The sequence below is a fragment of the Callithrix jacchus genome, chromosome 6 (genome assembly GCF_049354715.1).
Source record: "Callithrix jacchus isolate 240 chromosome 6, calJac240_pri, whole genome shotgun sequence".
In the NCBI taxonomy this organism is placed as follows: domain Eukaryota; kingdom Metazoa; phylum Chordata; class Mammalia; order Primates; family Cebidae; genus Callithrix; species Callithrix jacchus.
The window spans coordinates 39,112,391-39,131,684 of record NC_133507.1 but is presented as its reverse complement, the minus strand read 5'-3'; the positions used below and the strand labels follow the sequence as shown (position 1 = coordinate 39,131,684).

General features: G+C 38.0%; 1 protein-coding gene across 1 annotated transcript in view; it reads left to right on the top strand.

Moving 5' to 3' along the window:
- ANKAR (ankyrin and armadillo repeat containing) overlaps window positions 1–19,294 on the top strand; it is a 61,652-nt gene that overhangs the window by 13,023 nt on the left and 29,335 nt on the right. The window contains 7 exon segments of the mRNA XM_078375626.1: window positions 5,868–6,242; window positions 6,245–6,304; window positions 8,555–8,718; window positions 9,369–9,472; window positions 13,622–13,728; window positions 13,731–13,801; window positions 15,122–15,341. Of these exon segments, the coding sequence (XP_078231752.1) occupies window positions 5,868–6,242; window positions 6,245–6,304; window positions 8,555–8,718; window positions 9,369–9,472; window positions 13,622–13,728; window positions 13,731–13,801; window positions 15,122–15,341 (1,101 nt within the window).

Here is a 19,294-nt window from a genome sequence, read left to right as displayed (position 1 = left end):
CCGGGTTTTGGTATCAGAATGATGTTGGTCTCATAAAATGATTTGGGAAGGATTCCCTCTTTTTGGATTGTTTGAAATAGTTTTAGAAGAAATGGTGCCAGCTCTTCCTTGTGTGTCTGGTAGAATTCGGCTGTGAACCCGTCTGGACCTGGGCTTTTTTTGTGTGGTAGGCTCTTAATTGCTGCCTCAACTTCAGACCTTGTTATTGGTCTATTCATAGTTTCAGCTTCCTCCTGGTTTAGGCTTGGGAGGACACAGGAATCCAGGAATTTGTCCATTTCTTCCAGGTTTACTAGTTTATGCGCATAGAGTTGTTTGTAATATTCTCTGATGATGGTTTGAATTTCTGTGGGATCTGTGGTGATTTCCCCATTATCATTTTTTATTGCATCTATTTGGTTGTTCTCTCTTTTCTTTTTAATCAATCTGGCTAGTGGTCTGTCTATTTTGTTGATCTTTTCAAAAAACCAGCTCTTGGATTTATTGATTTTTTGAAGGGTTTTTCGTGTCTCAATCTCCTTCAGCTCAGCTCTGATCTTAGTTATTTCTTGTCTTCTGCTGGGTTTTGAGTTTTTTTGGTCTTGGTCCTCTAGCTCTTTCAATTTTGACGATAGGGTGTCAATTTTGGATCTCTCCATTCTCCTCATATGGGCACTTATTGCTATATACTTTCCTCTAGAGACTGCTTTAAATGTGTCCCAGAGGTTCTGGCACATTGTGTCTTCGTTCTCATTGGTTTCAAAGAACTTCTTTATTTCTGCCTTCATTTCGTTGTTTACCCAGTCAACATTCAAGAGCCAGTTGTTCAGTTTCCATGAAGCTGTGCGGTTCTGGGTCTGTTTCTGAATTCTGAGTTCTAACTTGATTGCACTATGGTCTGAGAGGCGGTTTGTTATGATTTCAGTTGTTTTGCATTTGTTGAGCAGTGCTTTACTTCCAATTATGTGGTCAATTTTAGAGTAGGTGTGATGTGGTGCTGAGAAGAATGTGTATTCTGTGGATTTGGGGTGGACAGTTCTGTAAATGTCTATCAGGTTTGCTTGCTCCAGGTCTGAGTTCAAGCCCTGGATATCCTTGTTGATTTTTTGTCTGGTAGATCTGTCTAGTATTGACAGTGGAGTGTTAAAGTCTCCCACTATTATTGTGTGGGAGTCTAAGTCCTTTTGTAAGTCCTTAAGAACTTGCCTTATGTATATGGGTGCTCCTGCATTGGGTCCATATATGTTTAGGATCGTTAGCTCTTCTTGTTGTATCGATCCTTTTACCATTATGTAATGGCCTTCTTTGTCTCTTTTGATCTTTGTTGCTTTAAAGTCTATTTTATCGGAGATGAGAATTGCAACTCCTGCTTTTTTTTGCTTTCCATTTGCTTGGTAAATCTTCCTCCATCCCTTTATTTTGAGCCTTTGTGTATCCTTGCATGTGAGATGGGTTTCCTGGATACAGCACACTGATGGGTTTTGGCTTTTTATCCAATTTGCCAGTCTGTGTCTTTTGATTGGTGCATTTAGTCCATTTACATTTAGGGTTAATATTGTTATGTGTGAATTTGATACTGCCATGTTGATGCTAAGTGGCTGTTTTGCCTGTTAGTTGTTGTAGATTCTTCATTATGTTGAAGCTCTTTAGCATTCACTGTGATTTTGGAATGGCTGGTACTGGTTGATCGTTTCTATGTGTAGTGCCTCTTTTAGGAGCTCTTGTAAAGCAGGCCTGGTGGTGACAAAATCTCTGAGTACTTGCTTGTTCGCAAAGGATTTTATTTTTCCTTCACTTCTGAAGCTCAGTTTGGCTGGATATGAAATTCTGGGTTGAAAGTTCTTTTCTTTAAGAATGTTGAATATTGGCCCCCACTCTCTTCTGGCTTGTAGTGTTTCTGCTGAGAGATCTGCTGTGAGTCTGATGGGCTTCCCTTTGTGGGTGACCCGACCTTTCTCTCTGGCTGCCCTTAGTATTCTCTCCTTTATTTCAACCCTATTGAATCTGACGATTATGTGCCTTGGGGTTGCTCTTCTTGCAGAATATCTTTGTGGTGTTCTCTGAATTTCCTGCAATTGAGTGTTGGCCTGTCTTGCTAGGTGGGGGAAATTTTCCTGGATGATGTCCTGAAGAGTATTTTCCAGCTTGGATTCATTCTCTTCGTCCCCTTCTGGTACACCTATCAAACGTAGGTTAGGTCTTTTCACATAGTCCCACATTTCTTGGAGACTTTGTTCATTCCTTTTTGCGTTTTTTTCTCTAATCTTGGTTTCTCGTTTTATTTCATTGAGTTGGTCTTCGACTTCAGATATTCTTTCTTCTGCTTGGTCAATTCGGCTATTGAAACTTGTGTATGCTTCGCGAAGTTCTCGTATTGTGTTTCTCAGCTCCTTTAATTCATTCATATTCCTCTCTAAGTTATCCATTCTTGTTATCATTTCCTCGAATCTTTTTTCAAATCTTTTCTCAAGGTTCTTAGTTTCTTTGCATTGATTTAATACATGATCTTTTAGCTCACCAAAGTTTCTCATTATCCATCTTCTGAAGTCTAATTCCGTCATTTCGTCATAGTCATTCTCCGTCCAGCTTTGTTCCCTTGCTGGTGAGGAGTTTTGGTCCTTTCTAGGAGGCGAGGTGTTCTGGTTTCGGGTGTTTTCCTCCTTTTTGCGCTGGTTTCTTCCCATCTTTGTGGATTTGTCCGCTGGTCGTCTGCGTAGTTGCTGACTTTTCGATTGGGTCTCTGAGTGGACACCCTGAATGTTGATGATGAAGTATTTCTGTTGCTTGGTTTTCCTTCTACCAGTCTAGCCCCTTCGCTGTACGAGTGCCGAGGTCCGCTCCAGACCCTGCTTGTCTGGGGTGCACCTCTAGCAGCTGTGGCACAGCGAGGGATGCTACCAGTTTCTTTTTCTGCTATCTTTGTCCCAGGATGGTGCCTGCCTAATGTCAATCTTTTGGATATAGAGGGGTTGGGGAGCTGCTTGAGGAGACAGTTTGTACTTTATAGGGGTTTAATTGCTGAGCTGTGAGCTGTGTTGTTCATTCAGGGCTGTTAGGCTGCTATGTTTGATTCTGCTGCAACAGAGCTCATTAAAAAAAACACTTTTTTTTCTCAAATGCTCTGTGTTGAGGGGTTTGGGCTTTATTTTTGGATGTCCGTTGAGGTCCTGCCCAGCTAGGATGCAGACTAGCCACTGTTTGCCTGCCGAGGCTCCGCCCTGCTGTTGTGAGGCTCGCCCTGGCTCCGCTGTTCTGCTGTTCTCCGCCACGCCCTGCGGCGGAGTCTCTCTGTTGTAGCGGGTTGCCTCGGCGACGGCAGGCTGCGTCAGCAGTGGGCGTGTATCTCAGTAGGGACGGGTTGCCTCGGCAACGGCTGGCTGCGTCAGCAATGGGCGTGTATCTCAGTTGGGGCGGGTTACCTCGGTAATGGTGGCTGCCCCTCCCCCTCAGAGCGTCTCGCGCCGTCTGCACGGGGCTTGTTTGAAATCGCGGTTTTGTTCATCCCACTGGGCCAATCCTAATGCTCTGTTCCTGCAATCCCCTGGGCTGGCCCACTGTTCAAGTCTAGCTCAGTCTCAAGTCCAGCCCTCTCACGTCTCCAGTTGCCGGTTCAACGGGGCACCCGGACAAGTGCGCCCTGTGGGGAGCGCTGGGTAGGGCCGGCCGCCGCCACCCCGGCTGCCGGCTTTGCCAGGCGGAATATCTGCCTGGCGTCCCGCGTCTCCTCTTCACTTGGGAATTTTCCCGTTCCGTGAGCAACAAAGATCAGTCTGGAAATGCAGCTCAGACTCACCTCTCCGCAGACACAACGAGAACTCCAATCCTGGGTTGTTCTCACAGCGCCATCTTGAGTCCTCCCCTCATTTGGATTTATAACCAGCAGTGGAATTGCTGTATCATATGGTAGGTATATTTTTCATTTTTTTTGAGAAACCGCCAAACTGTTCTATATAGTGACTGCACTAGTTTACATTCCTATAACAGTGTACTAGGGTTCCCTTTTCTCCACGTCCTAACCAGCATTCGTTTTTGCCTGTCTTTTGGATAAAGGCCATTTTAATTGGATTGAGATGATCTCTTATTATAGTTCTGATGATTGGACATGTTGAACACTTTTTCATATGCCTGTTTGCTATTTGTATGTCTCCTTTTGAGAAATGTCTATTCCGATCTTTTGCCCATTTTTTAATCAGATTAGATTTTTTTTTCTTATAGAATTGTTTGAGCTCCTTATATAGTCTGGTTATTAAGCCCTAGTTGGATAGACAGTTTTCAAATATTTTATCCCATTCTGTGGGTTGTCTCTTCAGTCTGTTGATTGTTTCATTTGTTATATAGAAGATTTTTAAGTTGATGTGATCCCATTTGTCCATTTTTGCTTTGGTTGCAAACTATGCTTGTGAGATATTACTCAAGAAATCTTTGTCCAGGCTGATATCCTGGAAAGTTTCTCTAATTTTTTTTTTTAGTATTTTCATAGTTTGAGGTCTTAGATTTAAGTATTTAATCCATTTTTATTTGATGTTTGAATATGGTGAGAGACAGGGGCTAGTTTTATTCTTCATATATGGATATCCAGTTTTCCCAGTGCCATTTATTGAGGAGACTGTCCTTTCCCTAGTGAATGTTCTTGGCACTATTGTTGAAAATGAGTTCACTGTATAAGTATGGATTTGTTTATAAGTTCTCTATCCTGTTCCTTTGGTCTGTGTGTCTGTTTTTATGCCAGTAGCATGCAGTTTTGGTGATTTTCACTTTGCAGTATAATTTGAAGTCAGGTAATATAATTCCTCCAGTTTTGTTCTCTTTGCTCAGGATGACTGGCTATTCTGGATCTTTTGTGGTTTCATATAGATTTTAAGATTATTTTTCTATTTCTGTAAAGAATAGTGACTGCTATTTTGATATCGATTGCAATGAATCTGTATATTTCTTCTAAAGGATTACAGTTTTCAAACTGGCTATTCTGACAGGCACTTCAAGGAAGGGAGGAGCAAGACAGGAATTTAAGCTGAACTGTTTGGCCAAGTATACATATGCAACAAATTATAGGAAGAGGTATGAACATTCATGAAGTGGGTTCTAACATGCATATTATTACATATTCATGTTTGCTTTGGGGTGGAGACTTAACATTTAAATGCATTACAATTAGGCCCTTACTATATGTCAGAAGGTGAAGCAGGGACTTGAAGGCATTCACTGTTTATAGCCTCTGTAAACAGGCCAGAACCACATTATGATCAGTGGTCTTATGAGGAGAAAGTTATTAAAATCAGTTTCTTCTCCAATCAAAGCTCTAGTTATGGCTTGGGAGACAGGGAGGTCAATTATTCAGCATCTGTTGGTTAACGAGCTATAATTCTTTTAAAATTGCTTTTCTTGAGGACAGTGCTTGTTTAACTGTGAGAGAAAAAAGAAAAACCTTGTGGAAGTTAGAACCTAGTTTACTCTTTAAGTAGAGGGGTTTGTGACTTCATCCTTGCCTGGCATGGCCCTAGGTTTTGTTTATAATTTGGTATATTATTGTTACAAATAGTTCATTCTGTCAGTCTTATGATCTGTATTTTGACATTAATGCTGGTCAGTTGGTTGTGTCTAAACCACAAAAGGAAAGGAGTATAATGAGGCATGTCTGACCTCCCATCCCATCATGGCCAAGAACTCAATTTTTAAGGTTTCTCTTGGGTCCCTTTGGCCAAACAGGTTTGTTCAGTAGGTTGTAGGTAGTGCTTAGAATTTTGTATTTGGGTTACAGCATCTAATTTTTCCTTTACTGTCATGTTAGTAAAATTTCACAATAAAATCTTGTGTTCAGTCTTCCATATTTATCCAGAAGCCAAATATGAAATTTTCACTGTCTGAAATTTTTGTTTTTTATTGTAAAGGTTTGACTGATATTACAAAGGATCCAGACTTTAATGGAATCTATGATGAAGACACGAATGAAGATCCAACATATGATCCCAGTAGCCCTGAAGAAACAGCTGTATTTATGAAATATGCTGAAAATATTATGCTAAAGTTAACATTCAGTACTACACAAGTTCAACAGTATGAACATGTCTTTATATTTAAAACAGACTATTGGCTTACTAATGCTATAAGATATAATCAAGATTATCTTGATATTTGTACCTACCAGAGACTACAGCAAAGATTATATCTTCAAAAAAAGATTATTCAAAAACACTTTGAGAAGAAAGAAGATATCAGAAGAGGGATAGGATACCTAAAGTTAATATGTTTTCTGATTCCATTTCTATGAGTTTAAAGAAGAAAATGAAAGTTCCATATTTAAATAGTCTGCTTCAGCATTTTTCAGGTAAGAGTATCACCAGAAATGAAGTATAAAATATAGGTATATATTAAATATATGTTTAAATACAATTTTGTTTCTGGTATATGGGTACAGGCAGTAACCTAGCTATAACCTGTTAAAGAAAACAAAATTTGATGTCTCTAATGTAATTTAAAACACTCAGTATCTGTACATAGTACTTTGTATATATTTATACTAATTACAAAGGCTATTGAAAGATTCAAAATAAGCTAAAATAAGTTCGTATGAATAGGGAAATATGCCATGTTCATGATGGGACAACACTGCGAATATATCATCTCATTCAAATTACTCTATAAATTCAATGTACTTCTATTCAAAATCCTGATCATATTTTTCACTGAAGTTTACACACTTACTCTAAAATTAATATAGAGCAGCAAAAGGTCATTAATGGTCTTTCAGAAATTAATGACCCTTTGCTGCTCTATAATAAAACTACAGTAATGAATGTAGAATTACATTGAAATAAAACATGTTAAAACTACAGTAATTAAATGAAGATAGTATTGGCACTGTAATAAACAAACAGAGCAATGTAATAGAATAGAGAGCTGAAACAGGGCCATAATTAATGCAATTTGTTGGGACTTCAGTATAAGCTCTTCATCCTATCCAGATTAGCATACAATTTATACACTTTCATTGCTGTCCAAGCATGTAGGTTTATTATAATGGGCTTTTTTTCAGATGGCACATTTTCAGCAGAAATTTTGCAAATTATTTAGTAAAAGTTGGTGCCATGAGAATTCAGGTGCTGAAGATATAAATTATCTGTGAACTATTAGAAATGGAATCATGACTCTTGGGTGATGGGGAGCATGTATAGAAGTGGGAGGGACTTGCTTAAAGAGAATGTTAGCTATATCTACAATATCTTATTACTTAAACTATGGGAAGCAAATATGACTAATGTTAAATAGTTAATTCTCAGTGTTGAGATCAGGATGTATAGTGTATATTACTTTTTGTACTTTACTTTACCGTTTTTATTTCCCAAAATACATTATGTACCTTATGTTGATGAAACCGTATTCTACCAACCAGTCAAAATATTGAAAAACCTAATCTAATCTTTGCTGGAATTTGAGGTTTTTTGTTTTTGTTTTTGTTTTTGTTTTGAGACGGAGTCTTGCTCTGTCACGCAGGCTGGAATGCAGTGGCATGATCTCAGCTCACTTCAACCTCTGCTTCCTGGGTTCAAGCGATTCTTCTGTCTCAGCCTACTGAGTAGCTGGGATTACAGGCATCCACCACCATACCCAGCTAATTTTTCAATTTTTAGTATAGACAGGATTTTGCTATGTTGGCCAGGCTGGTCCAAACTCCTTACCTCAGGTGATCCGCCCACCTCAGCCTCCCAAAGTGCTGGGAGTACAGGTGTGAGCCACCGTGCCCGGCAGAGAAAATTATTTTTAAAAATAAGTTTTCTGTGTAGTTTTATTACTTTTTAGAAATATGGGCTGGTTATTTTTGTATGTGAGATATACCCATCTATTTCTTTACAATGTCTCCTTTTACACGAGATAAGCTTTTGTTTATTTAACCAAAGATTCTCTTAGGCATAGAGTTTCTAGTCCTTTCTTATAATTAGAGTAAGATATTAATCTTGAGCTCACTTACAAGAAATTAATAATTAGAACAATGTTTTGAGCATACTTTTGAAATGTCTGTATAATAAAACTACAGAAAATGCTCAAAATGTCAATATTTAGTGTGTGTGTGTGTGTGTGTGTGTGTGTGTGTGTGTGTGTGTGTATAAGACAGGGTGTCACTCTGTCACCTGGCTGGAGTGCAGTGGCATGATCTCAGCTTACTGCAGTTTTGACCTCCTGGGCTCAAGCAGTCCTCCCTCCTCAGCCCCCCAAGTAGCTGGGATTACAGGCATGCACCATCACACTCAGCTGGTTTTTGTACTTTTAGTAGAGACAGGGTTTCACCATGTTGCCCAGACTGGTCTTGAACTCCTGGGCTCAAGTGATCTGACCCCCTTCGCCTCTCAAAATGCTGGGATTACAGACATGATCCACTGTGCATAGCCAAAAATATATTCTAATGTTAAAATATTTATATACATTAACAGCATAAATAATTTTATGGACTATAATTACTAAGATTTTTATTTCATCTGGAATTTTCTTCGTTTACACGAATGAGAAATTAGATCTCTTAAAATATGATTGTTTATGTGCTGTTCATGTTTTAAATAAAAGTTTGTTTTCATTTCTGCAGATGACAAGGTCAAGACAGAGCGAGAATTGCCTCCATTTATTTATGGAAGAGATTTTAAATTCCAGAATTTTCACTACAAAGAGAATCAATATTTTCATGTTCACAGAGGAATTGAATTTGATAGCAGCACCCCTTCAGTTGAAAATGCTTTGGAATATTTTCAGGTTTAAATGATCATTCCTTAGACAGTTTGTCATTTCACAACTCTTTTATCCTATTCTCCAACCAAAAAGAGCCTCTGTTGATAGAGGCACTAAACAGCTCTCCAAATGACTATTCTTACAACTCACTCACTCATTCATGTATTATTTTAACATAAATAAATTAAGTACAGTTATATGTAATGTACTGTGTTGGATATTTGAGATAAAATTATAAATAAGCTAGGTACAGGTATCATCCTCACAGAATTTACAGACTTCTAATGGACCATATTTGCCCTAGAATAGGTAACCGAAGAGTGCGGTAGAAATCTCTAGACACTCATTCTTCCATTTTTTCTCAAAGAATTAGGATTAGAACAGAGATCCTCTAAAGTTCTAGAACAGTAATTCTTTACCTGGAATTTAGTGTAAACATTCTACTTTTCAATTGTTACTGGTTTTCCACCCTCTGTATACTATATGTCTTCCCTTTTGTATTTTTTTCCTAATTCTCAAAGTAAGGATTAGATACATTCAGCTGCTATCAGGGTCTTCTGGAATAGTAAATTTAAAATTTGTCATTTACATATATACTATTTCATACAAATAATTCTTATAATTGTTTAGATGTGTTTAAAGATATGTCTTTAGTAACCTAACTCATATTTTAGAAAAATTTAGAAAAGATACGAGATTGTGCTGCTAATACATTTATAGAAGATTCAGGATCCAAAGAATATTACTCAATACCAGTCATGGAATTTCATGGAAAAAGGTAAGGAGTTTTCACTAATTACTGACACTAGCTACAATTTGTTGAAAGTTTGTAGCGAACAAAGAAAATAACAAAATGCAAAGGTTAATTTAAATGTTTACAGTGGTGATTCCAGAATAGTAACCACCATGAATGACAGATTGACTCAATAAAGTATTAAATGTTATAGTTACTACTTGATGTATTTGATACAGTCCGTGTAACAATCCTTAAGATCTTGTAATTAGTTCTTATAATTAACATAGTGGTTAAAAAGGGATAGAGATGGGGATCAAATCCCAGCATTTTTTGTCTTTTATGTTTTGTGTTCTTAGATTTTTAAATCTCAGACACTGAATTTGGAAATATGGGAAGCAGAACTCAGAAGAAACATTTTAATTAGAGGCAAAGATTTAAAAACAAATAAGGAAGTTTTGCTTGTTGGTTCATTTTTTTGTTTGTTTTTTGAGATGGAGTCTCACTCTGTCACCCAGGCTGGAGTACAGTGGCACAATCTCGGCTCACCACAACCTCCACTTCCTGGGTTCAAGCAATTCTCCTGCCTCAGCCTTCCGAGTAGCTGAGATTACAGGCACGCACCACCATGCCTGGCTAATTTTGTATTTTCAGTAAAGATGGTTTCACCATATTGGTTAGGCTAGTTTCGAACTCCTCATCTCAGGTGATCTGCCCACCTTGGCCTCCCAAAGTGCTAAGATTACAGGCATGAGCCATTGCACCTGACCCATTTGTTTGTTTTTAAGGCATGCAAGCAGTTGAGAGGATAGGACCAAGTCTGAAACTTTGGAGAATAGTAACTGTTAAAGAGGGTAGGGAGAAGTAGAGGAGAGAGAACAAAGGAGACTGAGAGGGAATGATACAGGTAGAGGAGGAACAAGAGCATATGATAGCATAAGGCTAAGGTGGGAGGATCACTTTAGGCAAAGAGTTCAACTCTGCAGTGTGCTGTGATCATGGCTGTGAATAGCTATTGCACTCTGGCCTGGGCACCATAGCAAGACCCCATCTCTTAAATAATAATAAATAGAGAGTGAGTATGAAAGCCAAATTTCAGAATATAGAAATAGTAAAAAGCATCAAGTGCAACACAGAAAAGGGCCAAGTCACTTTAATCTTGGAGAGAGCCCTCTAAATTTAGCTATGACTTGCTAAGAGAATTTTAGTGGAGTTTTGGTTAAAGGAGGCTATTTTCAGCAAGTTGAAGTGTTACGTACAGTAGAGTTATAAGTCATAAAAAAGTAAAGACTGAATTTCTTTCAAGATACATGTGAGTGAGAAGAATAAGAGAAATAAGGCAGAGAGAGTAGTGGGATAAAGGAGGAAAGAGGGAATCTTTCTACTGAATTACTCTCAGGATACACATGTCGTATTGAAGCTGAAGTCAAAGACTATGTAGCTAATGACCTCCATGATTTTGAAGGGAACCAAGTAGCAGATCTCATGCCTCTGGAATGGACAGGTGATGTGTACTCCCTGGAGGAAGAATCTCTTGCCCAGGGTCCCAGCACCTGTTTACATGCTCCACATACAATCCTTGCCAAAGTAAATAGTTTTTTTGAGTCACTTTTCAATAAACCTTTATTCTTCAAGTTCTATCAGGCTTCTGGGGCACCAGTGATCCTGGGAATTCAGGGAAGCAGCTGGGACAGAAGCTGTACTTGGTGAGAGGCTGTAGTGCGTGAATGAGTATGGTTGCTGTAAACACAACACCATTGTACTATTAGAGATTGGTCATATCATAGTGGAATTGTTTTTCCAGTTTGAACTAATGCACAGCATTTGGTCATCAGCATTGGTGAATGGTAGGCTGATACATACCAATTTGCTGGTTTTGAAATTTAACATAAGCCTGTATCCCAGACCCAGACAGCATGGAGTAAAAGTAAAAACCACAAGTTGAGTTATAAGCAGAATTTTTTGGCTCATCTACCAATCACTAGAGAACTTTCAGTTCCTTCTACAACCCAATCCACACACAATTTTTTTTTTTTTTTTGAATCTCATATGTCAGCAGATCAGCATTCTCAGCTACCATGGAATATCTTCAGTTTCCTCCTTTCCTGCCTGGTTACATAAAGCCCAATAAGCCCCAGGAGCTGTTTTCTTCTAAAAATTTAGTTTAGTCATGTAGTGCCAATCAAGCATCTAGGTCTGATCCAAACAGCTCCTTAAGGTCCTAGAGCCTATCACCACTGTGAGTCAAAGACTGTTCAAAACTTTCAAATCTAAGTAAGATACAGAACACCTGTTCCTTGATTTTGGAGGCTAGAGTCTAATAAGCTAGCAAGTCCCCACTGATGACCATGGCACCTCTACAAGCTGGGACCTATGAACAAGTGAACCGGTAAGCTGTGGGTCGAGACAGCCTTTAGTTTATATTCTTGTGGTCTAGTTTCCTTTTAAAGGAAGAGGATGATGTATGGGAAGAATAACACCCTCAGATAAATGTGAAGAGGACCTCAGACATACCTCCATCCATGCACTGAGGTCCCTTATATTCAGAAAATTGGAACTGAAGTACAGATCAAGGAAGACTATTAGTCTCTGACTAATTTATAACAGTGTTTCCCTGTGACCATCCTGTAACTGACTCATGAGACCCAGTGATTCTTCCTTAGCTACTGGGCACAGTTTTCTTAGCATAATCACTAACTTCCTTCTCAAGATATTAATGTAATGGAACAAATTTTTAGCTCTCTTAGGAAACCTGATCATCCCTGAGCAGCAGTAAAGAGCCATAGGACGGGTTACCACTGTCAAGAATACTGTATTTGGGCCAGGTGCAGTAGCTTATGCTGGTAATCCCAGCACTTCAGGAGGCTGAGGTGGGAGGATTGCTTGGGTAGGCTGAGGGAGCCTAGGAGTTTGAGACCAGACTGGGCAACATAGTGAAGACCCTATCTTTGTTTATTTATTTGTTTGTTTGTTTTGACAGAATCTTGCTCTGTCACCCAGGCTAGAGTGCAGTGGCACAATCTTAGCTCACTGCAACCTCCACCTCCTGGGTTCAAGTGATTCTCCTGCCTCAGCCTCCTGAGTAGCTGGGATTACAAGCATGCACCACAATGCCTGGCTAATTTTTGTATTTTTAGTAGAGAAGAGGTTTTGCCATGTTGGCTAGGCTGGTCTCAAACTCCTGACCTCAAGTAATCTGCTCACCTTGGCCTCCCAAAGTGCTGGATTACAGGCATGACCTACCATGCCTGTCTTTAAGACCCTATCTCTACAAAAAATTTAAAAGTTACCCAGGCATGGTGGCACACACCTGTAGTCACAGCTACTCAGGAAGCTGAGGTGGGAGGATCACTTGAGCCTGAAAGGTGGAGGCTGCAGTGAGCTGTAATTGCACCACTGCACTCCAGCCTTGGCAACAGAGTAAGACCCTGTCTCAAGAAAAAAAGAATACTGTATTTACAGCAATAAATAGTTGCATTTGGAAGAGAAACCCTGGCAATATTAAGAGCCTTCCCACTGTCAGAGGTAGTTCAGCAGCTGAAGTATTCACTTCTGAAATCCAGACTGGGGAAAGGTAGGTACCTCACGGCGGGCAGGGGAGGAAGGTTGCCATTTTCCTTCACCTGTGCTGATAAGAAAACGTAGGGAAGAGAATAACTCAAAATTTTATCAATTTTCCATTCCAGAGTGATAGGGATCAGGGCTGTTTCAAGCCCTAACTCTGTGCCAGGGACGTGGTAGGAGGGGGGTTTCTCTAGTTCACTGCTGCGGTGAGTAAAAGACAAGAAGCCATTACCCAAAGCATCATTCCAGATCACATTCAAGGTAAACTCTTGAGAAACCAAATATAGATGTAATTAGCTTAAAAGAATAAGAGGTGGGTAAGCAGACAGTTAGATGACCTAGAACTTCACCCAGAGTTAGGCCTTTGAGGAAATTTCAGACATTGTCCCAGATCACTGACATGAAAAGGACAGAGTCAATACAATATGAAGAAGGCATTTTTATATAAAGACTTGATTAATAACTGTTGATAACCATTAATGTTATTAATACATTTACAATTGAGTACAATTTAAACTACCATTTTGTATTTAATGGTTACAGAATAAATGAAGTTTTGCCAGCACAGAGAAAAAAGTAGCAAATTACTTCAAAGGTAGAGAAATATCTTTTTTTCTTTATTTTTTATAGGTACTATGTGATCTATTTTGAACTTGAAACTTTCTATCAGCAAATATATAAGACACAGTGGTGGCAAGCCATAAATGAAATAGTGAACAATCTGAAACTGAAAAGACTTCACTAACAGATGCTCAATTACATGAACAATTTAAGAAAAAATTTGGTTTCAAAAAAGCTATGAAATGCAAGGTATTTCAGTGACTACCACATCATAAAGTATATGAAGTTATGTATTATTGATAAGTATATGTCTCAAATGAATGTTTATTATAGGGGTAAATAATACATTAAAGTCTTAAATATGAAAGAAAATGTCACCTTTTTTTTTTTTTTTTTTTTTTTTTTGAGATGGAGTCTAGCTCTGTCACCCCAGGCTGGAGTGCAGTGGCATGATCTTGGCTCACTGCAACCTCTACCTCCTAGTTTCAAACAATTCTCCTTCCTCAGCCTCCTGAGTAGCTGGGACTACAGGCACACACTGCCATGCCTGGCTAATTTTTTTTTTTTTAATTTTAGTAGAGATGGGGTTTCACCATGTTGCCCAGGCTGGTCATGAACTCCTGAACTCAGGCAATCCACCCACCTCAGGCTCCCAAAGTGCTGGGGATTACAGGCATGAGCCATTGTGCCTGGCCAAAATGCCACATTTTAGTAGCTGAAAAGCTATATAATTCTGGATCATAAATTTCTGGCAGAATACCTGTTAATGTACTGGACTGTGATTAATCTCAATAGTGGCTCATACTTATTGCTTATTCTGTATATTAGGCAATATTATAAATCAATGAACTCTTTTAAAGTATGACTAGTTTTATTATTGTCATTTCTGTTATACAAATGAGAAATTTGAGGTATAGAGAGGGATCTTTCACAAATCATATAGTAAATGGCAGAGCCAGGCCTCAATCCTAGGAACTAAAGTCTAAGGAGAAAATCTAGCATCCTGAATCAAATCTCCATGTCTGTTTCAACAACCCTTGATGTACAGCTTCTAGAACTGAGCAATGAAGCTCATCAGCTTCAAAGGTTAGACAGGTATTTACTTTCCATTTATTTGCTTTCATGTCCACAAATTAAAACCTTAAAAATTTGTTAGTTGAATTTTTAAATATTAGTCAGAATATCTAAAAGAAGAGGGTGATATTTTTATCTTTTGATGACAGCTGTATTTCTATAGCTATATATTTCAAGTTTCTACACTTCTAAATTAGGTTTTTCTACAGTCAGACAAGGAGCACAATGATCTCCATTTGTTTTTAAAATATTTTAGAAAAAATAAAAATAATAAGAAAAATTCCCCAAAATATTTTTTAAGTTCTTAATAGTTGCTTATAACTCTAACAACTTTAATCATTATCCAGTAAGAAACTTTCCACGTAGATCTTGTGAAAAGTCTGCTTAATTTTAGCAGCATTCATGTGATTCCGTTAATATATTTCATGTCCTTTTTTCCTTAAACCAAACTTTAGGTATGTTTTGATAAACTGAGTCTGGCCTTCTTAATTTTAGAGTATTCCATTTGGTATGAAGTCTGCTGTTGAAAGATGATTGTCTGCAGTTTTCCATACATTTAGCTGTAAAACCTCAAGCTCGACAATCAATGTTGCAGATGAAGCAGGTTATACTATTTTTCATAATGCTGCCCTGCACAACAGAGTTTCTATTATATGTCAACTGTGCAATGCTAATTTTAGGGTCAAACAGAGGCACTTTGTTACATTCAGCCAAGGTAACATGAAGTTTTTAAACCTAAAATGTTGTTATTTTATTTGCCCTAATTGAACAGTAGGAATGCATGTTGATTTTAGAGCAGATTAAAATTGGAGTAACTAGAACAAAGTTGAGGGTTTTTTTCATTTATCTAAGCAGGGCTCCTTTTAGTTTTCTAGGTATCATTTATAGCCAGCTTATATAGTTTTATATTTGCTCGCTGCATTTCCTTCATTTGAATATAAGCTCTATCAGAGGGCAAAGATTTGGTCTACTTTATTTGTCATTGTATCCTGTGTCTAGATGAAAACTTGGCTTAGTGGTTGCTCAGAAAATAATTAATAAAATTAATGCATGGATGGGGAAAGGCAAGATATCATTTGATAAGCACTGGCAAAATTAATATACACTGACATACTACAGAAATTCAGAGAACAGCAATAGATATTACAGTCAGGTCCCAGTAGAACAATCATTCTTTATTCCAGGATCCTCAAACAAGGAATAGTTTTTTCATATTACATATATTTAAATTACGTTTAAGAACAAAAATTTCTTGATAATAATAATGTTTAGAATTAATAGCCCCTTTAAGATTAACCTCATTTAAACTTTAAAAGCTATTTTTGTGGTGATTAAACATGCATGCATATTTTATAGTCATTGAAATAAACTTAGCTAGTATAAAAACAAACCTGAAAATGAAATTGGTGGCCCTCTATAGCTGGAAAGGAAAATATGAATACATTGTCAGGGGCAGGTGTAATGGGTCACTACTTTCATGCCCACACTTTGAGAGGCTAAGGCTGGAGGATCACCTGAGACTAGGAGTTCAAGACCAGACTGAGCAGCATAACGAGACCCCTATAAAAAAAAAAAAAAATTAGCCATGCTTGGTGGTGTATGCCTGTAGTCCTAAAGAAGTGGTGATTTTATATTTAATGAAGCAATCTATCTTAATAAGCTATGTTAAATTTTTACAGACATCAAACAAAATGTTGTGCTTTAACCCTATTGAATATTCATAAATTCTGTACTCTATTAGTATGATTAAAATGTTTTGATATTTAGATTCTTCTGTTACTCAAAATATTCAATACATAATGAACCTGGTTAAAATAGGGCACAGTTCAATCACATTTAAATGCAATAAAGTTATTTAAAGATGTATTACTTTAAGCCTATTTTAGTGTGGAGAAGACTTTGGTAAATTAAAAGTTTCTCATGCACCCTCTGATTGAATTTCCATTTGCTGAGATTTTGGTAGATTTTGAAGTGTCGAAAACATAATACTCTACTGCCAGTATTATTGCTTAACCAACACAAAATTGTCCCACCTGTGAGTTTGAAGCAGCCACTCAAGGGGCAGAGTTTCTAGGTCTGCTTGGATGTGTTGTCATATGCATAGGACATGTCCTGATGACTTGACCAAAAGTTATTCTCAGTACTGTGCAATGTAATCTTGCCAGGTACAGCTACCTAGACATTTTGTTCCTATTCATATGAGTCTTTTTGAATAACTTAGGAAACCACTGTATATAAATAATCATACTTCTATGTGCATTCCCTTTTAAAACAGAGTCATCCAAAGTAGAAGTAAAAAAGGAAAGAGATGGTAAGACATAAATAAAATATTTGGTGCATTTAAAAAGACTATTGCATATATTAGAATCTTTCTTTATAGTATATAATTTTCAAAATGCTGTTGCATGTTGCATAATGATGTTTTGTATTCATTTTGAAGTATAAATTACTTTCTACCTATAGTTATTTATTGATATTCCTCTTCAGTTTGGGGAGTTTTCTCTTTTTTTTTCTGTGGAATTTGCTGTCACCTCTATTTTTATAAATTCAGGCCCAAAAGTGGTTTCTCCAACTTAAAAAAAAAAAGTGATTATAATGTAATTCAATATGCTGCCATCTAATGGCAGTTACAATCTGAGGTCTGAGGAATGAGTCATTCTTGACTGAGGTAATAGATTTGACCTAAATGTTGGATATGGAGAAAAACAAAAATTTAAGAGGTTATACTTTCTGTGTCTATATTGAAGAGACTATACTTTCATACTCTATATAAGAGGATTCAAAAAGGCTTTTGTTTTAAAGAAACAACTTACAATGACCTGAATTGTCAAGGGACGGGGGATAGTTAGTCAAACTGGCCATCTTCCAACAGGTGTGCTGTTGTACAGCAAACCTGAGATGACCTCAGAGAGGGAGCCCACCCTCATTCTTCCTCCTTCTAGTTTCCTGCCAGGGCTACACATTGGTAGATACTGACAAGGAACAGAGGACAGGGGTTGCTTAATATGCAGGGGCAGGAGAGCCACGGTGGTAAAGGAGGTTAGTGGACCTGGAAGGGGTGAAGGAAGCTAGGAAGCTTACCTGTCTCATCCCTGTAGAAATTTCCAGTTGAGTAATGATGTGCCTCCTACATTATTGCTCTCTTTTTCTTTTATTTTCTCTCTCTCTCTGTCTCTCTTTATTGTACTTTAGGTTCTGGGTACATGTGCTGATCATGCAGGATTGTTGGATAGGTACATACTTGGCCAGTGGTTTGCTTCCTCCATTCCCCCATCACCTGCAATTGGCATTTCTCCCCATGTTATCCCTCCCAGCCTTCTCTCCCCATTGCTGTCCCTCCCTTAGCCTCCCCCAACAGTCCCCAGAGTGTGATGTTTCTCTCCCTGTGTTCGTGTGTTCTCATTGTTCAACACTCGCCAATGAGTGAGAACATGTGTTGTTTGGTTTTCTGTTCTTGTGTCAGTTTGCTGAGAATGATGGTTTCCAGATTCATCCATGTCCCTACGAAGGACACGAACTCATCATTTTTTATGGCTCCATAGTATTCCATGGTGTATATGTGCCACATTTTCTTTGTTCAGTCTATTATTGATGGGCATTTGAGTTGGTTCCACATCTTTGCTCTTGTAAACAGTGCCGCATTGAACATTCATGTGCATGTGTCTTTATTGTAGAACGATTTATTGTCCTTTGGGTATATACCCAGTAATGGGATTGCTGGGTCGAATGGAATTTCTATTTTTAGATCCTTGCAGTATTGCCACACTGTCTTCCACAATGGTTGAGCTAGTTTACACTCCCACCAACAGTGTAAAAGTGTTCCTTTTTCTCCACATCTTCTTTAGCATCTGTTGTCTCCAGATTTTTTTAATGATCGCCATTCTGACTGGCGTGAGACGGTATCTCAATGTGGTTTAGATTTGCATTTCTCTGATGACCAGTGATGATGAACATTTTTTCCTATGTTTGCTGGCCTCATAAATGTCTCCTTTTGAAAAGTATCTGTTCATATCCTTCACCCACCTTTGAATAAGTTTGTTTGTTTTTTTCTTGTAAATCTTCTTTAGTTCTTTGTAGATTCTGGATATTAGGCCTTTGTCAGATGGGTAGATTGCAAAGATTTTTTTTCCCATTCTGTTGGTTGCTGGTTCACTCTAATGATTGTTTCTTTTCCTGTATAGAAACTCTTAAGTTTAATTAGATCCCATTTGTGTATTTTGGCTTTTGTTACCATTGCTTTTGGTGTTTTAGTCATGAAGTCCTTGCCTATGCCTATGTCCTGAATGGTTTTGCCTAGGTTTTCTTCTAGGGTTTTTATGGTTTTAGGTTTAAATCTTTAATCTATCTGGAGTTAATTTTAGTGTAAGGTGTAAGGAAGGCGTCCAGTTTCAGCTTTCTGCATATGGCTAGCCAGCTTTGCCAGCACCATTTATTAAACAGAGAATCCTTTCCCCATTGCTTGTTTTTGTCAGGTTTGTCAAAGATCAGTTGGTTGTAGATGTGAGGTGTTACTTCCATCCACACTGTAGAAATTTCCAGTTGAGTAACAATGGTGTGCCTCCTACATTATTGCTCTCTTTCTTTTCTTTTCTTTCTGTTTCTTTTCTTTTCTTTTTTTCTTCCTTCTTTCTTTCTTTTGTGTGTCCTCTCTCTCTCTCTTTCTTTCTT